The sequence below is a fragment of the Orcinus orca genome, chromosome 14 (genome assembly GCF_937001465.1).
Source record: "Orcinus orca chromosome 14, mOrcOrc1.1, whole genome shotgun sequence".
Lineage (NCBI taxonomy): Eukaryota > Metazoa > Chordata > Mammalia > Artiodactyla > Delphinidae > Orcinus > Orcinus orca.
Window position 1 is genome coordinate 89,248,534 of NC_064572.1, and position 23,621 is coordinate 89,272,154.

Sequence of the window (23,621 nt, forward strand, 5' to 3'; positions counted from 1 at the left end):
CAAGCAGGGGCTGCTCTTCGTTGCGGAGCACGGACTGTAGACGCGCCAGCTTCAGTAGTTGTGGCACGCAGGCTCGGTAGTTGTGGCTCGTGGGCTCTAGAGCGCAGGCTCAGTAGTCATGGCACACGGGCTTAGTTGCTCGGTGGCATGTGGGATCTTCCCGGGCCAGGGCTTGAACCCATGTCCCCTGCATTGGCAGGCGGATTCTTAACCACTGCGCCACTAGGGAAGTCCTGTGCCAGCATTTCATGAACGTGTATTTACAGAGTTGTGCATTGCAGCAATAAAATATCAGGGGGAAAATGCCCAGAAGTAGTGAAGTGATTAAATGCATTGTGGTGCACCCATATTGTGGTTTAAAGGGGTCTGTGCCTGCCGGAGAGAAGTTTGTGACGTATTAGGTGAAAAAAAGCAATTCACAGAACAGTGATCGCGTGTAAATCTGAGTGGGGTTGTAAATGTCTGGAAGATGCAGGATGGCTAACATCAGTGGGGACCCGGGGGTAGTGAGGGGTCAGATTTGCATCAGAGGGACTTTGGCTTTTATTCTACATGCTTCTGTATTATTTAATGTTCCACACCAACACAGCATTGTTTTTGTGATGATAAAAAGAAAAAGACCAGTTAAGAAAAGGGAAAGACTAGCTTTGTAACAGTGGAGGAAAGGTTCCCTTCCTGCTACTTATGAACACCTGCTGTTTAGGCTGCCACTTGAAAACACCCTAAACATTTTTTGTAAGGTTTTTTGTTTCTTAGGGGTTTTTTGGAGTATAGTTGATTTACAATATTGTGTTACTTTCAGGTGTACAGCAAAGTGAGTCAGTTATATGTATATTTTTTCCAGATTATTTTCTATTATAGATTATTACTATACTATAAGATACAAGACACTGACTATAGTTCCCTGTGCTGTACAGTAAATCCTTTTGCTTATCTGTTTTATGTAGTTTGTATCAACCCCATTTTTCTGAGTTTTAATTGTTCTGCTCCAGGTATCTGTGATGACAAAATAGATATCCATAAGAATATATATTACTGAAGCTCTAGTATTTGTAACTAGATGTAAAGCAAAGCAAAATGACAGCCCAGCTGATGATGATTGTTGAAAGGGGGGCCTTCAGTGCCTGGTACATCAGTGCGTTTGCAAATGGACCTAACTATCCATCTCATGGGGGCTGCTTGTGGCTTGGTTTCGGCCATTTGCAGTGTCCTGTGTATATACATGTTTTAAAGAAATGTCATAATTTCTTTTTTTTTTTTTTGGATATACCTTACATATAGGAGAAATTTTTTTTTTTATTTTATTATTTACGTTTTGGCCGCGCTGTGCAGCATGTGGGATCTTAGTTCCCCTACTGGGGATAGAACCCATGCCCCCTGTGGTGGAAGCGCAGAGTCTTAACCACTGGACTGCTAGGGAAGTCCCTAGGAGAAATATTTTAAATCTTGAGACAACTATTTGCCACCTCACTTTTTTTTTTTTTCTTAACAATATCTGTTTTCTTCTCTGTAGCTTTTTTTTTTCTTTTTTCTTTTTTTGGTCCTCTGGGTCTTAGTTGCGGCTCATGGGCTCCTTAGTTGCAGCTTGCCAGCTCCTTAGTTGCGGCAGGCAGGCTCCTTAGTTGTGGCATGTGAACTTTTAGTTGCAGCATGCATGTGGGATATAGTTCCCTGACCAGGGATCAAACCCTGGCCCCCTGCATTGGGAGCGCAGAGTCTTAACCACTGTGCCACCAGGGAAGTCCCTGCCACCTCACATTTTGATAAACTTTATAGTTTTCCTTTAAAATAAGTAGTAATATACATATTATTAACATAATATCAATAATTATTATATAATTATTATACAGTTACATATAAATGTAAGGTATATTTATTTATTAAAATATATATAATATTATATGCTAATTGTAAACACGCATGTTCTCAACATTTGGTCATATTTGTTTCAGATTTAAGATGTAAAAGTTACAGTTGAAGTTCTCTCTCTCTTTTTTTAACTCCCCAGTTCCATTTCCTGTACTTTTCTCTCCTTCCTTCACCAGTGGCAACTTCTACCATAAAGTTGGCCTATAAATTCCCTGCTTCTGAATTTTTATCGAAATAGATGTACTGCTGCTGCTTTTTCTCCAGTTGTCTTGCTTTTGTTAGACCTTAAGGATCTAATTGAATGTTAGAGGTCAACATTTCTTAGATTTTGACTTTGGTTATGATAACAAAAAGCATGTATCTGTCAGTTGTTGAAGTCATCTGAAATATCAGAGATAGTTCTTGAAGTAGTATTAGCCACAGTGATCATTAATTTTTTTCTGCCATCAAGCCCTGGTTATGTTCAGGTATGTAGTAGTGATATCAATCTGAAAATGAGAGAATGCAAAAAGTCTTTATTTTAACCATTCTCAGTTTACTTAATGTCCATTAAAGCACAGTAGAATTCAGCAGGAAAAGGAGAAATTGATTGGAATTATCCACTTAGGACTTTCTGTGTGCCTTTTAAAGTACTGTTCAGGGTAAAATGTATTCCTAAGTAAAATAATATAATCGTATGAATTGTTGCTTTAGAAATCCATTGAAATCCATTGGAAGTTTACCTTTGGGGGAATTCCCTAGTGGTCTAGTGGTTAGGACTCTGCACTCTCACTGCTGAGGGCCCAGGGAAGGGCCCAGGTTCAATCCCTGGTTGGGAAACTAAAATCCCACAAGCTGTGTGTGGCACGGCCAAAAAAAAAATTTACGTTTGGGGTTGCTGGCTGTGCAGGCCTGGTGGTGGCCGGCAGAGGGCAGGCTGGGTTTAGGGAGAACAGGTGCCCTCACCTTTCAGACTTGGCTCCTGAGGTTGCATCTCCTTGTTTCATTTGACCTACAGAGAAAAAAATAACACTCAGGGTAACGTGGATTTGGCTTTTTTTTTTCCTAAGGTTTGTGAATTTTTTTTAATTGCGATAAACTATACGTAGCTTAATATTGATCATTTTAATTATTCCCATGTGTACAACTCAGTGGCATTAATTACATTCACAATATTGTGTGACCACCACTACCTCTACCCAAAACTTCTTCATCATCTCCAACGAAAACTCCATACCTGTTACATAACAACTCCCTCTTCTCTTCTCCCTGCAGCCCCTGGTAATCTCTATTCTGGTTTCTGTCTCTGTGTATTTTCCTATTCCAGGAACTGCATATAAAACTGGAATTATACAATATTTGTCCATCTGTATCTGGTTTATTTCACTACAAATAATGTTTTGAAGATCTACCCAAGTTGTAGAATGTATCAGAATTTTTTAAAGATTTTATTGTTCTGGAGCTATTTTAGGTTCACAGCAAAATTAAGAGGAAGGTACAACAATTGCCGATATACCACCCTCCCCCTTCAACCTCCCCCACGGTCAGCACCCCCTGCCGTAACAGCATGTTACACGTGTTGCAGTCAAAGAGCCAAGATTGGCACATTATCATCACCCATAGTCCATAGTTGACCTCAGGGTTCACTCCTGACGTTGTGCATTCTGTGGGTTTGCACAAATGTGTGGTGGCACGTCTCCATCAGTATAGTCTCATAGAGTCGCTTCCCTGCCCTCAAACTCCTTTTTGCTCAGCCTGTTCACCCCTCCCTTCCTCCGCCGGCCCCCCACCCCACGCCAGCAACCACTGATTGTTTTTTTTACTGTCTCCATAGCTCTGCCTTTCCCAGAATGTCGTAGAGTTTGAATCATACCGTAGGCAGCCTTTTCAGATTGCCTTCTTTCACTTTGTAATAAGCATTTAAAGTTCTTCCCTGTCTTTCATGGCTTGGTGGCTCGTTTCTTTGTACGCTGAATAATATTCAATTGTCTGGATGGACCACAGTTTATTAACCTGTTCACCTACGGAAGGACATCTTGGTTGTTCAGGTTTTGGCAGTTACGAATAAAGCTGCTACAAACATTTGTGTGCAGGTTTCTGTGTGGATGTACATTTTCCACTCCTTTGGGTAAATACCAAGGAACAAAGTTGCTGGGTGGACCATATGGTAAGAGGACGTTTATTTTTGTTAGAAGCCGTCAAGCTGTCTCCTGAAGTGGCTGCACTGCTCTGCTCTGCGTTCCCAGCAGCGATGTAAGGGAGTTCCTGCCGCTCCGCACCCTCTCTAGCGCTTGGTATTGTCAGTGGTTTTGGATTTTGACCATTCTAATAGGTGTGTAGCGGTATTGTGTGTTGCTTTACATTTTCCTGATGACATATGCTGTGGAGCATCTTTTCATATGCTTGTTTGCCATGTGTATATCTTATTTGGTGAGGTATCTGTTAAGGTCTTTTGCCCATTTTGTAATTGGGTTGTTTTCTTATTGTTGAGTTTTAAGAGTTCTTTTGTATATTTGGATACCAGTTCTTTATCAGATGTGTCTTTTGCAAATGTTTTCTCCCAGTCTGTAGCTTGTCTTCTCATTCTCTTGAATGTATCAGAATTTCATTCCATTTTATGGCAGAATTAGATATGGATTTTTTGAAATAGAAATAATACGTTTCTAACCTCATTTTTTATTTTTTATTTTTTTTTGCGGTACGCGGGCCTCACTGCTGTGGCCTCTCCCGCCGCGGAGCACAGGCTCCAGACGCGCAGGCCCAGCGGCCACGGCTCACGGGCCCAGCCGCTCCGCGGCCTGCGGGATCCTCCCGGACCGGGGCACGAACCCGCGTCCCCCGCATCGGCAGGCGGACTCTCAACCACTGCGCCACCAGGGAAGCCCCCTCATTTTTTATTTTGTTTTTGGTCATTGAATGTACTTTTAAAATTTTTACCCTTAAACAATAAATGTATTCCTGAAAAGGTATTTGGAAATTGGATTATTTATATGCATGGAGTGAAATTACTGGTCAAAAATAGCTTGTTATAAGTTTTTTCTATAGTAAAAAATCACAAAGTTGGGGTGGATAATTGCTTAAAGTTTGGTAAACTCTGACTTGTTTTATCATTCACCTGGTAAAGTTCTCACTTACTTGATAATCTTGCCTATTTTAGGGTTTCTCTAACTTAGATATCTGTGAGTTCTTTCATGTGTGTTTAAATATACTTAACTTTGTACTTAGTTATAAGGAAGAATCTCAAGGCTGTGTGTGTTACTAACAGATGCTAACAAAAGTTGGCATTTAAGGAGAAACATTAGCAGCCTTGTTTTTCTAATGTGATGGACTAGGTTCAAATTTAGACACAGGTTATTCTTCTTTTGGTACCAGTTCCTCAAGGTAATGACCTTTTTACTGTAGATGACAAAAATACTAGTCACTGTCTTCTTGCTAGTTTGACTGAGTCTGAAATCCAGTGAGGGGCTGTGTGTTGTTACATGTCTAGGTATGCAGCAGGGGAGAGGGGCTGAAAGAAGAAACTTTGCTGAGAATAGTTAGTGACCCGAGGCAATAAATGAACTTTGACCTCCTCATTCTTGCTTCTTGTGCATCCATCCATGGTGTGGAAGGTACCCTGAGCAAAGCACTGCTCTTCAACAGACACGGTCCTAGGATGGAAGCAGTTAACTAGTTAATTGCCATTGAGATGAGGGCTCCAGAAGGAGTCAAAGGGGTTCCCTGGGCAGTGGCCCTTTGAGCTCTAAAGTGAAGGATGGACTGGGTTGAGGGATGGGAGGCGTGGTCCAGGCAAAGTAGAACGTGGAAGAGGGCTTGAAACAGGAAGAATTATGATCAGTTCAGGAAACTGGAAGAGGCCTGGGTGATCAGACCATAGAAAGGAAAGGGGAGAAGAGAATGAGGATTCTGATCTTTCTCCTAAGGGCAGTGGGGATTCACGTGATGTGTCTTAGTGGGAAAATGGCGATCGCATTTGTGTTTAAAAATAAAAATTGCTCCAGATGCAGTGTGCAGAGGTGGGCTGGAATCATTTTAGGGCAAGATGCTGCTTTTTAATTTTCAGAAGAGCCTAGCAAGTACGTTGATGATTGTGTTACAGAGACAGTGCCCTGTCCTTCATAGTGAGAGAGGGCTTTGGCGTGCTTTGGGTCAGGCTTCTGCCGTGGACCACACAGTTCTAATTCACCGAAAGAATTACTAGTATGAAATTAAGCATAAAATCTCCTGGCTGTAATTCAAGTGTGGGAGAAAGGTTAAAATGGACAGTCAGATAGCCTTTTGGGTTAAAACTTTCTAATTTTTAACATGTGGTGGGGGGAATAGAATGGAATATTCTGTATGAATTGGATTTTCCTTGAAAAGAGTGATTAATTTTCCAGTGGGCTTTAATTTTAATAACAGGTTAAATGTGGTTTCCTAAGTTTTGAAGTCTGCTGAACTTCATTAGGTAAGACATCTAGTTAGGGAATGATGTAAACACGAATTTTCCTGATAAACAACAATAAAAGATTCACCATATCCTTCTGCTGCCTTTGTCTCCTTATGCACATGCTTTGCAAGAAGTAACCCAAAAAAAAGAACAAAAGCAAGGGATCTTTAGGTTTAAATGGAAGGGGGATTAAAAATAGTGTTTTGTTAAAAAATTCATAGCAGGGTTTTGTTTAGAAAACCTTGAAATAATGTAGTCTACTTTTAGAATATAACCGAGAAAGGTTACAAGTTGTGAAGACCCTTTTAATGACTTGATCCAATCATTTTATGGTGTACTTTCAAAAAACAGCTTTATTGAGATATAATTCACATAGCATGAAACTCATCCTTTTAAAGTGTACAGTTCAGTGTTCTTAGTATGTTCGCAGAGTTGTGCAGCCATCACCACCAGCTAATTTTAGAACATTTTCATCACTCCCAAAAGAAACTCACGAGCAGTCCCTTCTCAATCTTTCCTCCCCCACCTCCTGGCAACCACTAACCTACTTTCTGTTTCTATGGATTTGCCTGTGCTGCACATTTCATTTAAATGAAGTCATATAATATGTGGCTGCATGCCACTCTGACAGGTGCAAGGGAGCATGAGATAAATGGCCACACCCTCAGTTCACGTCTTACACGTTCATGCACGGGGAAGGTTGACTGGTTTGGTGATGGTGGCAGAGGAGCTGGGTGGGTTGAAACAGGTGCACTTGCCAAGTGGTGGGAGCAGACAGTCCTTAGAGGGGGCTCAGGAGAGAGTGGAAGGCAGTGAGTGCAGCGAGCCAGCCGGCTCTGCTTTCGGAGGACCAAGGTGCGGCAGAGGCCAGAAGAGGGGTGGGGCCACTTTTTTCCTTAAGATGAGAGATTGCAGCGCCCCTGTTTGAAAATGGGAGCAGTCTATTAGAGGGGAGAAGAGGGATGATTGACAGAGGAGCATAGTCCTCGAGGAGGCCAAGTAGCATAGGGCCTCCTGCTTTGGTTGGTCCCAGCTAGAAGCAGCGGCTCCTTCTGCTGCCACAGGGAAGGGGGGGTCAGTCCCCGCAGGTGCTGTATTTGTTCGTGGGTGTGTGTAGATGATCTCTTCTGGGCATTTCTGTTTTTCAGAGAAATAACACAGAATTATTAACAGAAAGTGAGGTGTGGGTGGCTGAGGTGCTGGAAGTGTGAGAGGAAAAGGTGTGAAGGGGGTGTTGTGAAGTAGGAGGGATCTGTGGTCTGGGAGCATCAGACGAAAATCTGTGAGCGGGCGTTGGGGAGCAAACAGCCGCCACCGGAGAGGGCTTTGGGGGAGCTCAGGGATCGACATGTCTCAGAGCAAGAAGATGGAGGGAGCGTTCCAAGGAGAGGATGAGGCTGTAGTCAGAGAGAGGCTTGGGGAGGTTGGACTCTCGAGGCAGGCTGGGGAAGCACAGGGCCAAATGTGGAGAAGATGGATAGAAGTAAACAGGACACAGGGGAGATGCCCAAGTGTGCAGCACGGCGGTGTTCACAAATGCAAACATCCTTGGAAATGACCCAGATCAAGAAAGCACCTAACCCTTACCCGCAGCCCTGTTCCACCCCAGCTGCTGACATTATGGATTCCATCCCCCTGTTTCTGAACTTAATATAAATTGGATAGTGGTGTAAGTACTCCTTAGTATTTTCTTCATGAAACTCATCCGTATTGTTGTGTGCAGCGGTTGTTTGTTCACTTCCACTGCTGTGTGGTACTCCACCATGTGAACATTCCACAATTTAGGCATCCTTTCTACTGTTGATGGACATTTGAGTCGTTTCTCTTGCAAACATGCTACTGTGAACGTTCTTGTAAGTGCTTTAATGGTACACATATGTGTTTCTGGTGGCTGTGCATCTGGAGTGAGATTGTGGGGTCCTGGGATGTGTGGACGTTTAGCTTTTGTGGACATTGCCAGTTTTCACTCCCACAAGTGGGGTGTGAGAGTTCCTGTTGTTCCCTATCCTTGCAAACACTTGGAACAGTCTTTAATTTCAGCCATTTCCCTGGGCGTGTAGTGGTGTCTCAGTGTGGTTTTTACTTGCCTTCTTTCCCTGACGGCTGAAGAGGTTGAACGCCATTTCCTATTTTATTGGCCTAGGATTAGTTTTGATGATACCGTAGTGGGGAGTAGATGACGATTTTAATAGTGACCACTTCCTGGGACTGATCCTAATGCAGTTCCTAGTAGTGAGGAAGGGGGTAGTGGTCTCATGAGGGACATGCAGACGTTCATCCTGCTGATGGCTATGTAGGTCAGCAGAGCTGTGTTCCTTATCGGGAACACACTGTGATCGCAGGCTGGGAGGTGGTGTTAAGTAGCCCTGCACATCTTGAACTAGAGGAGAAGGGGAGGGAGAAAATGAAACGAACTGCTGGAAACTGCATCTCCCGTCTGATTGTTGTTGTGGGTTCATTTTGATTGTGAAAGTTGAGTATTGATAGGGTTTTAAGCAGGGTGGTAATGTGACTTATTCCTTTAAACACATCCCTCCATCTGCCTTATGGAGATTGGACTCGAAGGGGCAAGGTGGGGGGGGGGGGGGCGATTAGGAGGCTGTCACAATAATTCAGCCAGAGATTATGGTCACTTTGGACATAAGACAGTGGCAGTGACACTGATGAAAGTAGAGGAAATGAAATACATCTATATGTTTTTGTTTTGAAAAGCTTAAAAACTTGGAAAAGTACAAGAATAATATAACAAACACCTGTATACTCCCCCCCAGAATCTGCCACCACAGCTGCCTGTCTTCCTTCATTTCTGTGGCTTTGTATGTGTAAGTGATCTGTCTGTGGTTCTGCGCTCCGGGATCCAGTAGCATGGTTCTAGATCTCCTCGGTGCTGCCCCGTCTGAGCTAGTCCATAACCCTGCGCGTCCTGGTCGTCACCAGCTGTACCACCTCTGAAATCTTAGTTTAAGGTGCTTCTCCCTGGGGTTTCTGCCTCCCTCCCATGCTTCCAGCTCAGCTGGGCTCCTGCCCCCACTGCACCTTCCTCAGTACTGTCTGTCCCTGTCCCTCACCCTTCTCCCTGCTCTGCTCCCTCCCCTCAGCCGGGTTCCAGGGTCTAATGCTGTGTTACTTCTGGCTCGCTCTTAACCTTCTCGCCTCTCTTAGCCCCTGGGTTCATACTCCTGGCAAAACCGCAAACCCAGTTGAACCGAGCATCTGCCTACTCTCAGCCTACACCCGAGTCACCGGGCAGGGTGGAAACACGCGGCTGCGGGAGCTGTGCTGGTTATTATTCATTCACAGAAGTGTCCATCCCAGGAGGGCAGGGACTTGGCCTTGTTCGTTGTGTCCCCAGTGCCTGTGCAGCACCGGCTTATAGTAGTCATTCAGGACGTGTGCTGGATCTAGAAGACTGCCCTCAAGTCTCACGTGGGCATTGATGCTATGAGACAGGCCTGCGTTTCCCCAGTGCGGTCACTCCTGACTTTCTGAGAAGACCTCCTTCATATGTTCTCCCAGATTGCCTGTACCTCTCCCTCTGACTCTTAGCAGGTGCATCTCCTCTCATACCTCATAGAAAAAAGAGATAGTCGGACGCGCTCTCATTGTCCCAAGCTCAGGTTCACAGCCTGCCACGTGTGTGCCATGTGCACCGTGGCCTCCTCCCCAGATGCAGGTGTCCCTGCTCCTTCCTTCTGGCAGCCCCACCCCCACCCCCCCCCACCCCGCTCGCGCTCTGCATCTCTGTCCCTGCCTGCTCGTCCTGTAACCCTGTTCTCGCTTCTGCCTCCGCTGCCACGTCATGCCCATGGCACACGGACACGACTTTATATCCTCTGTCCTTTAAAAACCCCAGCGACCACATTTCCCCTTCGAGTCCGCCCCCTCCCCACTTCTTGTCCCTGCCTCCCTGTGTCGCAGTAAAAATGGTATCTGACATCCAGTGCCTCTTTCCTTACCAACTGCCCCCTGCCAGCATCCTTAGCAGCCTCTGCGAAATGTCAGACACTGCTAGCTTTTGATCTGTGAGTTTGAACAGTAAGTACTGACTTCCTGTTAATGGTAACTGATGATTTATTAGCTTTTTTGCTAACATCACCTTCCACCCACACATACTCCCCTCCTCCCCTAAAGAGAGGCTTTAAGAGAATTCTCTTGCGAGTCTTGGTTACATCAGTATTGTACTGACTTTGTAAATATTGTTCATCACGGAACTAAAGTGTACATTTTCGTTTTCATACAACTTTTCATTTTGTCTAGAGCTAATGATTGCTTAATTTTTTCATATGCTTAGTTCTCTGTCTTTAGTGCTTTTTTAAAAAACAGTCACTCAGCAGATCTGTCAGATACCTAGCAGTGACTTTACCCAAACCCAGCAGATAATCCCGAGCCCTTCTTTCCTTTCCCCAGATGGCCTCTCCTGGCTGCAGCCTCCTCCAGGCCTGCTGGCCACGTGGCTCCAGTCTCGGGGCCTCCTCGCCATTGCTGAGATGTCCGATCCCCGTCTTCCTTCCTCTTGGTTTATTGTCATTTTGCCACATTGCATCTTCCAGTGGTTTCCTGATAAAGGGATTTCGTTGTTTTTGCTCTTTGCGTGTTTGAAAACACCTCTACTCCTCCCTCAAACTTGTTTGAAAATTTGGCTAGGTTTAGAATTGTAGGTTGAAAATTTTTTCTTCTCAGAATCTGAGGGTAGATGGTCTTCTATTCACCATTCTCCTGCCTCCTGTGGGATGCCATCTATGCCTCTTGTGTGTGACCTGTTTGTTTCCTCTGGAGAATTTTGGAATCTCCCTTTTATCCTTGGTGTTTTACATTTCAGAGAGATGGGCCTTGGGCCAGTCTGTTCATTCATTGTGCTGGGCCCGCCTTGTGCCCTGTCAGCCTGGGAATGTACTTGCTGCTGTTTAAGGGAACGCTCGTCTTACTCCTTTGATGATTTTTCCCTTCCTTTTTTCTGTCATCTTTCTGGAACTTGGTAACTGGGTGATGGGCCACCTAAACCTATCCTCTCATTATCTTTTCTTTCCTGTTGTCCACTTCTTTGTCTTTTTGTTTTTCCCTTTGGAAGAGGTCTTGAGTTTTTACATTACTATTATTACCCCTTGCATCTCCAGGAGCACTCCCTCGTTCTTCCTTTCTCGGGGCGCTGCTGTCTTCTAAGGGCCCCGCTGGATGTGCTGGCGCCCTGCACTGTGGGATGCAGATAACGTGCCCAGCGCCTGCCCCGCAGGCGGTGGTGAGGCTCCCTGGGTGAGTCCAGGCGAGTGCGTTCCTCGAGGAGCACCTGGCACCTCAGCAAGCGCTAGGCCCACATTCTGACGTCATCGCTCTCCTTAGGGATTAGCTCCCTGCGGCGGTAGTTGTCGCTTCTTTGATCTTTTGTTGGTGCACTGTCCCTCTTCCCTCCGTGTGCCTTCTTTGTTGTGATGTTTTCTCTCACAGGTCTTTCGACCCTGAGCTCTTGGTTCTTGTTTAAATGGAGCCACTGTGGAGCAGAGAGGCAGGTCTGTGAGCAGGTGGGCTTTTCACCTGGAGGACTTTCCTGTGGTTGGTCATTTCTTTAAGGACCTCAGGTGATTGAATCTCGAGGCCTTTTCTCTCGGGCTTTGGTGTTTTGGAGAGGAACCCTTGTGGAAACGATCCACTCCTGGCAGCCAGCGTTTGGGAAACCAGAAGTGGGAGTAGCTGTGTGCTCCTGCCTGACCGGACGGGGCCTGGCTTGGGGACCCAGCAGTTCAGCAGAGCAGATAGACTTCCTGCCATCTCGGTGCCCAGCATCTGGCAGGGAGCCTGCCCCAGGCCGTGGATGCACACGTAGACGCCCCCAGCATCGTCCACAGCGCTTGGGGAAGCCCGCTCACACTGGCGGCCTGGCAGAGGACACCTTTCCCGTATCCTCCTGATGCCTTGGGGTGGGGGGCCCCTGTGCCCTGCCCCCACGCTTGACTGCAAGTCTCAGATGCTCCTCAGGGGCTGCTGGGCCTTCTCCATGGTTTTCACATCCTCCAGGCAGCCACCCTGCAGCAAAGGGCGACATCGCCGCTCTTTGTGCCATCGCGAAGGCACTGTACTCTTGCCACGCGAGGAGCCGCGGGGCACTGGGGCAGAACAAGTGGCAGAATTGAGTCACTGCACAGCCCGTGGTGCTTTTGAAATGCCCAACTGGGTGCCCTCAGTCAGGACCACATTTACGCTGTGGCATCAGTAATACCCATCAAATTCATGCTGGTGATTTAAATTTTATTGGTTGTGCAATTTTAGTATTTAGTTTGTCTGTTTATTTTGATTTTAGAGCTCTTCTAAATTCTGCAGAGGGTATTTCTAATTTTAGGTTCGTACTTACTTACGTAGCCTAATGAAAATAATTTCTCACCACTGGCAGTCATGCAGTTTTTCTTAAAAGATTCACTCCGTTTTAATGAAGTTTGAAAATCGCTGACAGGGACTTCCTGGTGACACCGTAGTTAAGAATCCTCCTGCCAATGCAGGGGACATGGGTTTGAGCCCTGGTCCAGGAAGATCCCACATGCCGCGGAGCAGCTAAGCCCATGCGCCACAACTACTGAGCCTGCGCTCTAGAGCCCACGAGCCACAACTAAAGCCTACGTGCCTGGAGCCCGTGCTCTGCAAGAAGAGAAACCACCGCAATGAGAAGCCCGCGCAACGGAGTAGCCCCTGCTCGCCACAGCTGGAGAAAGCCCGCATGCAGCAACGAAGACCTAACGCAGCCATAAATGAATGAATGAATGAGTGAAAGAAAATCAGTGACAGAGCTAGAATACCATTAATTATATTGTGCACCCCCTGGGTATAAATGACATAAATTTTTAGTTCCTTTTAGTCCAATACAGAATATTTTAGTTTCATTTAAGCAAATTAGGTTATTTCAGGTAATTTAATTTAAAAAGTGACACTTCTAACAAGAAGCCTAATCCTTTCCCCAAGGCTTACTGAAGATTTAAAGGGAAAAAAAAAAAAAGAATCCCAGGCGGTAGAATTCGGTGTGCTCTTAAATGTCAATAAACCATACCAATGCAGTAAGAACTTATTTTGCAGGAAGGATATCGTATATTAACAAATAAATGTATTGCAGACCTTTAAGAATTGCAGTATATTATGACCACTTTTCGGAAGCATTCTTCAAGTAGTTTCAACTTTGCGGTCAATTTCTCATTAGTAGGTAGGTCGTTTATAACAGCTATTTAGTGCTATTTGTGTGTAAACACTTAACGACCTCGATGATGCTGGGGCCCTGGCACCCCAGAGAGGTCATTTTCAGTTGCTGGTAGGAAGGATATGCCCTTTGAGCTGGGGCCCCGGCAGCGGGGACGGGGCGGTAGTGGTCCATCCCTTCCTCGGAGCAGCCAGAGAGGAGATTTTCTGCGGCAGCTAAGGTGAAGCGTCCAGTTGTAGTCAGAAAACAAGCTCACAGCAGCCCCTTGGGAGACCAGGCCTGTACCTTTGTCTGATTCTTAGTGCTCAGCAAATCTGAACTATGGAGAAAGTGGTTTTCCCCTAAAGCCCAGCCTGGGATATTCTTTCTGATTCAGTAGTCTGTGTCATAAATCCAGATCCGTTTCCTCTACCTGAAGTATTAACCTTAGGACACCTGAGACTTTTCTAGGCTTGACTTCGTTTTTGTACCTTGTGGCCTTTACCCCTTGTGAGCTGGTGTCCGGATCTTGGTGTTGATGGTGTAGAAATCTCGGTGTCTGACCAGCAGTGTCTCACTAGGTAACGATGTCCTCGTTATCAATGGCAGTGACTTTACCCAGACAGTAAGCTGGGTACTGTCTGTAATGTTATTTTGTACAGAAGCCAACCAGTCACCGTGTTAATGTAATGTAAGAATCAGGTTTATTTTTAAAGGTAATTCAGGCATGCATTATAAAGTTAGGCAGCAGTCTTCTAGAGCCAACTTTTATCTGTTTTTGTTTTTTCTCAAAATTAATTTCCTAAATTTCTACCCTATATCTTATATCAAGACAACCCAGTCTAGATAAATGCTGGTGTGCCAGGGACCAGGCATTGGATCAGTGACCCATAAATCCACATGGGCTCTGGGCGCCAGAACCAAGAAGGGGCTGCTTGGTAATTACAAGTTTCCCACGAAAGTGTTGCTTTATCCTTGGAGGAAATTTTGTGTGTGTACCTTTCTTTTGATCCTTTTTATTGATGTTTTTAATATTTATTACAACCCCTTTCAGAATCATAAACTGGTAAATTGCTTCTGTTGTCTGACAGCTGATGTCATCTCGACTGTGGAGTTTAGTCACTCTGGAGACCTTCTTGCAACAGGAGACAAGGGCGGCAGAGTGGTTATTTTCCAGCGGGAACAAGAGGTCAGTAATGTACAATCCACGAACCAAGTGGGATCATCCAGCACTTCTCACATCACTTGTAAGGAAGGGAGCACAGTTATTTTCCCAGTGTCTAATTTCATTTGATTCCACTATATCACATTCACCATTTAGCATCTTCTTTCAGAAATTATCTCGGGGCGAACGAGAAGACCTGTGTTTCCACTCACGGACGTACAGCCCCCAAGTCCCAGTTAAGCCCCCAGTGCCCTCATCTGTAGGGCGGGCGGAGAGTCCTTTCCCCGCCCCAAGTTGTCACAGGTGGCGGCCGGACCAAGTGAAGGGTGTAGGCTGCTGGGGTTCTGGATCTGTCTGCTCTCATCCCGGAGGAAATGAAACCCCTTCACCGGCCATGGAGGTGCTGGCCTCCAGCCCCGGGGTCTGCTGGCTGGTGCAGGCACTCTGAGTGCCCGCAGCACTGGCTGCACCCTCGAGGGCTGGGGCCTCAGAACGCGGGCCTTGGAGGAGCCACAGATGGGCCTCACTCACGAACACTGGCTATTAGGTCCTTCCTGTCTGGGGGAAAAGGGGAGAGGAGCGCTACTTTGTCAGTTACACGTAAGAGGAGAATGGGAGCTGTCGCCAGGCCTTGCCAGCCCCTGTCGTCTCTCGTTTCTGGCGAGCAGGCCTCGCCAAGTGCCCAGTAAGGCAGGATGAGGCTCTGCTGTGCGGGTGCCCCAGGCGGGAGCCTCAGCACAGCCAGGCCCCGGGGTTCCGTGACAGAGCGCCCCTCCTGCCTGCTTCCTAGCTGGTAGGCGTGCAGTTGCTTTTCATCTCCAAATTCTGCCCTCTAACTTCTTGTGGTAAAACAACTCTGGTGTCAAGGTGGGTGGGCCCTTGCTCCCTTCCTTGTGGCGGGGAGTGCCAGCCCTGCACTGCAGAGGGGCACTTGGTGGCGTCTGTAGGGGGCAAGCCCTGGGCCCACAACATCTCCTGGTTAAAATATACCTGTTACAGCTCCAATGTTGATTAAAAATTTTTTAATTGTATTTTTTCTGGTTTGGGATGGTGAGAATTCTTTTGTGAATATCATATATATTATCATGAATCTTTCTAAATCTTCACAATTTGATAAGTTTATAATTACATATAATCTTGGAGGTGGATCATCACAGTGCTACTTACAAAGAACTTTTCAACAAATAAAAGTCGGTGGCGGTGTTTGAATAATACTTTTAGCAGAAGGATTATTTAACAGATTACTTAGCCATAGCTATCTTAACTTTAAGAGTTCACTTTTAGCTCCGTAAAGTCTGCCATTTGAATGATGTCCTTATAGAAAATGAAGTTTTTTCTTGTTTTGGGGGGTCATTGTTTAAACCTAGAAATATGCTAGCTTCAAATATGAAAGATTATAAAACTCAAGCATCTTGCTATAAAATGTGTTAAGTATTGTAGTTTTGAGAAGTGATCATATTGTGTTCAGTGAAGATGTATTAAGTCAATGTTGCTACAGTTTTGTACAGTAGCAGGTCCCTAAAATTGTTTAAATTTGATAAGCCCGACCAACTGTAACTTCATAAATCCTGGGCAACTTTTTTCCCCATCTTTTTCTTCGTATTTTGGTTAATATAAAAAGAGGTTTTGTATCCCATCTGCCTTTCAGATATTTTAGTGGTTGCTGTATAATCCTCATTGTGGACTTGAGTGTTTCCAGTGTGGGTAAGACTCTGTCTTCATCCATCATCAAAGAGACAGTTGATGATATTGCAGCACCACTGGGATGAGGCTGCTGCCTGTTAAACTGCAGCAGCTCTCAATTAGAAACTGCAGTAAGCTTTCAGAGGTGTCAAAATATGTGTTTTAGCATCAGTGAAGCGTAGAGGTTCCTGGAGGATAGAGCAGCACCCTGCTTGGCTGGGGAAGGTGCAGGACGTTCAGTCAGGAGGGAGCCATCGGAAACTATGGCAACGTGATTTTCGAACTTTTTTTCCATGTTAGTGGTGGAGCCCTCTGTCCAAGGGACTCTAGCGTGTCAATCTGGGGCGAGCAGAGTCTGTGGACGTGGCTCCGCGGCTCCCACCCCTCTGCAGAATGCCGTCCCTCTGCATGGTCCGTCCAGTAACATCAGAACTGTAACTGGGAATCAGCATGTTCCCAGACAAAGCGAGCCCCGCCTCCTCCTCGTCCCCATGCTCCCCGCAGCTGGACCAGCAGTCTCGGCAGCTCCCGCCCCACTCTCCTGCTGAGAGTCCAGTCGCTGTGCCCTGCCAGCCTTCCTCAGAGTCCCTCCCTCTCCCTGGACAGGCCCTCAGGCGCTGATGCGAGGTCTCCAGTGGAGGACAAGGCCGGGGGATTAGCAGGGGCCTTGGGTTTCAGGAGTTGAGGGCAGAGATCAGGGCAGTTAGTGGCAGCGTTAGAGGCAGGGCGCTGTTCCCGGAGAGAGTGGCCTGGGAAGGACGGGCAGCGCTGTGATGGGACTCGTGTCTGAAGCATGGGACTAACCGATTCCACAGATTTTCCCTTTTAAATATTTCAGTCACGGTTTGTTCACTTGAGAGTTAGAAGTACCCGTTGGTGTATTAGGCTTTTTCATAGAGAGCGTGAGGGCCACGAAGCAGGAGAGTAGTGTGAATAGCATAAGCCTGTAGTCCAGCACACCCGTGGGACACGGGGTAGGGATTTCCACGGTCCTGCTGAGGATCGCTTGATCGCAAGGGGCGCGCAGTACTCACTTAGCAGGGCAGCGCGGTAGAGAGATGGAGGGAGTTTGGGGGGATTTTTCTCATAATACATGATCTTGCTTCAGAAACGTAAAGGGGTATCTATCTAGACGTGAAGGTTATTTGTTTAGTTCAATTTACTTGACACACACACTAATGTGTTAAAAATGTAAGATTTTAGATACTGGTTATAGAACAAGAATTAAAATACTGGTCTCCTTGAGTTTTAATTATGAAATATTTACTATTTCATAGAAAATGTCATTTTGGACATGCAGAAGATTTCAGGGATTAATATAAATATACTTATGAACCCACCACTCAGGCTTTTATTCCTTTAGAAAAGGAAACCCTGGGCGTGTAGGTGAAGCACACGCTGTGCCCCTCCCCCATTCTGTCTTTCCATGTTACTTCCACATCCTATTTTATTATCCCTCTGCCTCCCCCGAGTTGGCCGTAGCTTGTTCTTTTGTTTTTACTGCAACGTGTAGAATTGTCGTGTGTGTTGACGTTTTTCATAAGAGGATCTTCCTGTGGGTGTGTTTGCACAGCTTGCTTCTCTTACACGTGCTGCAGGATTTGCCCTCCGTGGCTCCTTTGCCGTAACTGCTCGTTTGTGACTCTGCCGATTGGCAGTCCCCTTCCCTGGCGGCGCAGCTGTGTGCTGCTGGCTGTCCCAGGTGACGGGGAAGTGTGCGTCCCCGTGGCTCAGCCCTGGAGGGCTTGGGCCGGCCCAGCTGACTCTCCACGGGGCCAGATGGCAACCGCTGCCGCCTCTGTGGGCCCTTCAGCCTCTCTCAGAGCTGCCCCGGTAGCGGTAGCGCAGAGGCGGCCAGAGCCAGTGTACTGGCAGGGAAGCTCGACTCCACACCCTGCCCTAGAGCAGATGCCCGGAAGTGCAAGAGGAAGCTGCGGAGTCAGCTCTCTTATTTGTTTCTTCCAAGTAAAGTAATTCTGAGCGTCATCTGTTTGACATTTTTTTGACCCAGGATTTTTATTAACTTTTAAAAATGTGTGTGGTCATTTGATATTCAAATTGGGAGAACTGAAGTTTCTCTGCACTGTGCTTTGTTCATTAAAATGGCTTCATGTTTCCTTGCAGAATAAAAGCCGCCCTCATTCCAGGGGGGAATATAACGTTTACAGTACCTTTCAAAGTCACGAACCAGAGTTTGACTATTTGAAGAGTCTAGAAATTGAAGAAAAAATTAATAAGATTAGGTGGCTACCACAACAGGGCGCTGCTCGTTTTCTGCTCTCTACAAATGGTAAGAGCTTTTCTCCTTATGCGGCCCTTTGAGTTAAGGCTGGGTTTTTAATTTTCTGTGTGTAGATTCTTTTTGATTTTAGCCCTTCTGGAGGTTATCTCTGCTTTAAACTTTGGGGGAGGGTAAAGCAGGAAGAAAACTCAGGTTGAAAACTCAAAGTACGCAAACACACACACACTCGCAGTATTACATTTCTCAACTCTGCAGACGTTTCTACATCTTTACTTATTGTAGGAAACAAAATGTTCATATACAACTGGAAGTACTAATGTTCAAATACTCCTAGCTTCTAAACCAGCATAGAACCACAGACTTTTCTTGTATGATACTCAACTAATAGTGGTGCATGATATATGGTTTTTCTTTTAATATGGAGAATGAGGTTTTTATTTTCAGATAAAACTATTAAATTATGGAAAATAAGTGAACGGGATAAAAGAGCAGAAGGCTATAACTTAAAAGATGAAGATGGACGACTTCGAGATCCACTTAGAATCACAGCACTACGGGTATACGTCACATTTTCTTTCAACTAGCCGATACTTGTCATAAATTAATCAGTAATGATGCTTAAGTCAGCTGTTTAGAAAATACTGTTAAATAGAAATACTGTGGGATCTGTCTTCTTGATCTTGAAAGTTATTTGTAATCATTTTTATGTATACTTGTTAAAATGGGAGTCCTTGTATTCTCACGAAAACAAAAAAGTCACACATCTTCAGAAAATATACTACTACTAAAGAAAAGACTCTGGTTTAATTCCATAACAAATCTTTCTAAATACATCCACTGCCTTTCACTCTGAAGGTTCAGAGTAGCACATTGGTGGGGTTGGAGCAGATGGAACTCGGCACACTTCCCTGGAGGAAGCAGCGTGGGTTGCAGATTGAGAGATGACCTGTGGACCAGCAGGATGGCCTTCACTGGATTTCCTCTGAGTTAGCTAAGGCAGATTCTGACCAGAATTCTTTGCCCATCAATCCATGAGCAGCATTACTTCTTCTTTTTCTTTTTTTTAAATAAATTCTTCACTCCCTCTTTGGTGCCCCTAGGTACAGTATGAAATGACTGTGTTTTATCAATTCTAATACCTCGATTTTTTTCACATTTTAACATCTATGAAATTGAGTACAACTTAAAATCTAGTGTCCTGGGGTGGTGCCTTTAATTAAATGGAGTATGAGAAGGAGATTAAACAAGCTTGAATCCTGCCCAGATGCGCCCTGGTTAAGACCCCAGGGTGCTGCCGATGGGCCGGGCCACAGCGGAGACCAGCGGTGACTTAGAGGCGCTCCCCGAACCGACCGCCTGGTTCATTAGAAAGCTGTTGGCCAGTTGGTTGGTTTTTCAGAGAGGTTTAAAACCTTTGTGGAAGTGCGATCTATCAGGTGAAGACCTAGTGGGTGGACACATTGTATTGGTAGCTGAGGAGCTACAGAGGAGGGCACGGAATTGCAGGAAGCTCCCCATCCCACGCCCCACAGGGCCCCGGCCAGGGTGCGTGTGGTGGGTTTCGGTCTCTTTCCCCGTGCTCTGCTGGCCGCGCGCACGCAGGTGCTGGGGCAGCAGGCGCGCAGCACGGAGTCACAGCCCAGCGTGCAGGGGTGCTCCCGACAGGAGCACAGTGGGTGTAACAGGTAAGCACTGCCAAGGAGAAGGGCGGGGTGGGAACTTGTAGGTCAGTGGTATTGCCCTGTTTCCAGGGAGTTGAGGCCAAGAAAGCTGTGTAATTTGCTCAAATCTAAACCCTACTTTGAACCAAGATGTTCTGATCCAAATGGTGGTTTCTCTGTGCCATGCTGCTGCTTTCCCACCGTGAATTAGTGACAGTTTGTAGGCAAATCACTGTTGGTGACAGTAACACTAGTTTTACAGTTACCACCATGTAAACTGCTCCTTGGAAACTAAGTGCGCTGGAAGGATGAGGCCTGGGGTGCCCTGTGGGTGCACCTGAATCCCCTGTCTCGGCCGCCTCTCCCCTGCACCCGGCCCGGCACGCTCCCCCTCTCCAGGGAGCCCCCTGCCTCCCAGCCAGGCCTGCTTCTCCACCGTGATGCTCACATCCGTCCCAGCTGTGGGAAGTCTGTAAGGGCTTCTGAGGCCCAGTCTTCACTCTGGTCAAGGCTGCTGTTCTACAATTAGCCTAACCAAGCTGGTCTCGTCCACGGCCATGGCGAAGCATGTGACAGGTGTGAGGTCATCACAGTTGCAGGGTGGGCTGTGGCGGGGGAGAGATCGCAGGCCAGGTCACTCTGTATGTGGATTTACCTTTGTGAGTTCATGGACTCCTTTGAACTTTAAGAGGAAAACAAAATTTTGAAAGGGGAACAGAAATTTTGTTCTCCTCTTAAATTATTTGGGTGCCAGAAAGGGGCTCTTTCTGTTATCCATATTACAATTGTTTCGCGTTTTGATTAATTAGAGACTTCTTAGAGGGCATGACAGGTCTGTCCTGTCCCTTGTGGAACCAACAGCTCCTGCACAAGAGGAGGGAAGCGTGTGCTCAGCACTTGGCTGGTTTAAAATGAGGGAAGTATTTTTATACATGTTTCCCCAAGTTCATTTTTACAGCATTTTGGCTGGAGAAAACTCAATTAAGAGATTCTCTCCTACCCTTTCTAGGTACACTCCTTGGGTTTTTAATTTAAAAAATAGCACACTTTAGTTTTCTATTTTGATTTTAAAGCTTCTGTTTTCCTCCCCACTAGATGTCAGTGATGCTGGGCCTTTTTCCTTTTTTTCGCACGTGTGACACCGTCACCCACGACTGTGCCTTTGGCTTTGGCCGCTCTTGTGCCGGCTCTCTCTCTCGTCCTTGGCCCGGCTGACCTCTCCTCCCTTTCCCTTTCTGTGTGGACGTCCCCTTCCCTGGGAGCCTTCCTGGCCACAGCACTCATCACAGTCGGGGTTTCTGTGCCTTTTTTAAAAAATGTTTTATTGAAGTATAACGTACGTACCCAACATGCCTCTGCCATCTAAGTGAGCAGCTCCGCTGCCGTCTGCGGGCTGGATGTACCGCGTCGCGGGCACCAGGTCAGGAGAGGCATGCTCCCCCCGCCCAGTCCCTGCACCCCACCCGCCCAGCCCTGTTGCAGGGCACAGGGGGCGTGGGGGGACGAGGAGATGCGCCTACTCTCACTCTGGAGGCCGCGGCTGCGAGGCCAGAGGAGGAAGGGGGGCTCAACTCAGGCCCCACATCAGGCATCAGTGTCAGGGGCCATCTGCTTACCGAGCAGCCAGAAGCTATTGCTTATTGGGGGTATTGTCTGTACCTGCTGTTACTTAACTGTGCGCACACATTTGTTCCTTTTTATTACCTACTGTAAGTGTTCTGATTTTCTGCTGCTGGGATCTTTGTTTTGAATTCCTATTTCCTTCCATTTTTAGGTCCCAATATTGAAGCCCATGGACCTTATGGTAGAAGCAAGTCCACGACGAGTTTTTGCAAATGCTCACACATATCATATAAATTCCATTTCAGTAAATAGTGATCATGAAACGTATCTTTCTGCAGATGACCTGAGAATTAATCTATGGCATTTAGAAATCACAGACAGAAGTTTTAGTATCCTTCGTCAGGTGGATATCGCAGCATTTTTATAGGATCGTTCTTGGATAGGTCCTCTCATCTTCATTACACCCCTTTGTCTCAGAGTCTGTCCTTTGTCATTTTTTTCTCCTGTCAGAAGCTCACATTTTCTCTCAGTGATTTGTGAGGACTCTAATTCATGAAGGGTTCATTTATGCAGTTGTATCTTTCATGGTTTTCTTAAAGATTTTGTCCCACCGTCATGCTTCAAATGCCCTTCATTGCAACTGAGATCACACAGCACAGAAACAGGCACGTGCTTTCTGCTATCTGTTAGCACTTTTATATATATACATATATATATAATTTTTTTTGGTTTTTTTTTTTTATTATTTTTTGCTGCATTGGGTCTCCGTTGCTGCACAGGTGCTTTCTCTAGTTGGGGCAAGCGGGGGCTACTCTTCGTTGCGATGCGGTGCCTTCTCGTTGCGGAGCACGGGCTCAAGGCACGCGGGCTTCAGTAGCTGTGGCTCGTGGGCTCTGGAGCGCAGACTCAGTAGTCATGGCGCACGGGCTTAGTTGCACCACGGCGTGTGGGATCTTCCTGGACCAGGGCTCAAACTTGTGGGACGTCCCCTGCGTTGACAGGCGGATTCTTAACCACTGCGCCACCAGGGCAGCCCCTATCTGTTAGCACTTTAAAAACACCTTGGATCCACTCACAGGGGCCAGTTAGTTGCTGCCCTCGTGGCTCCTCCCCTCCCACTTCACTTTCAGCCCAGCTTTGCTCTTTGGCGAGCTCTCGCATGAGCTGGGGTGCCGTTCTCTCATCTCTGGGCGTGGCTCCTTCCCCAGCTGGGCAGTGTCCTCACAGGCCTTTGCTGACCGGCCCTCCAGAGCCTGTTGGCCACTCTTCTCCGGCACCCGGCCCTGCGTGCCTCGTGTGCTTCCCCGGACTCCAGGCGGTCAGCGGGCTCAGCCTGGTCCCCGCTCTGCACGGTGGCCTGGAGACAGCCACGACGGCGTGCTGGGCACTGTAGGGCTCCAGTCCCTCCAGGGTCCCTGCCCACGGTGTCTGGTGTCTGGAGACTTGAGCTGTAGTGTCACCAAGTTTTTTAGCTTCCTTAGTTGTCATCTGTTCCTGCTATCCTATCTTGGCCCAAAGCCAAATTGTACACTTCCTTGTTTCTCCAGTTGAGTGAGTTCTGTATCTGGCAACCTAGCATGTGACGTCGTTCTGGCTACTTAGAGCAAGCTCTTGGTGTCAGATACTTAGCAAAGCAGAATCTTATGGAACCTGGCAGTGCTCGTGTGTCTGTGTCATTTTGTGGATGCTACTATGGGACTTCTGTGCAGATGGGCACTTGCTTGCTTCCTTATCTTTTAACGTGTGTTATGTTGCTCTGTAAGTCCCTTCCTAGAATGCTAGCAGTAGCAGCGAGATGAAAGCAGCCCTCGTATCTGCGTGGCCGTGGCCCCTGTCAGGCACGTTACTGGAGTCTGATTAGGGTATTAACGTAGATC

The 23,621-nt window shown here is 46.6% G+C and overlaps 1 protein-coding gene across 6 annotated transcripts in view; it reads left to right on the forward strand.

Moving 5' to 3' along the window:
• PPP2R2D (protein phosphatase 2 regulatory subunit Bdelta) overlaps nucleotides 1-23,621 on the forward strand; it is a 45,992-nt gene that overhangs the window by 12,296 nt on the left and 10,075 nt on the right. For 4 of the 6 annotated variants that reach the window (XR_007471501.1, XM_033420697.2, XM_033420699.2 and 1 more), the window contains exons 3-6: nucleotides 14,522-14,619; nucleotides 18,403-18,568; nucleotides 18,965-19,077; nucleotides 21,956-22,133. Coding sequence is in view for 5 of the 6 variants with exons in the window: in XM_033420697.2 (XP_033276588.1) it covers nucleotides 14,522-14,619; nucleotides 18,403-18,568; nucleotides 18,965-19,077; nucleotides 21,956-22,133 (555 nt within the window). In the remaining variant the exon portion in view is untranslated. Of the gene's footprint in view, nucleotides 1-10,717; nucleotides 13,458-14,265; nucleotides 14,369-14,521; nucleotides 14,620-18,402; nucleotides 18,569-18,964; nucleotides 19,078-21,955; nucleotides 22,134-23,621 lie in introns of those variants that run through there. The other 2 variants (XM_033420696.2, XM_033420694.2) reach the window with 2 other exon arrangements.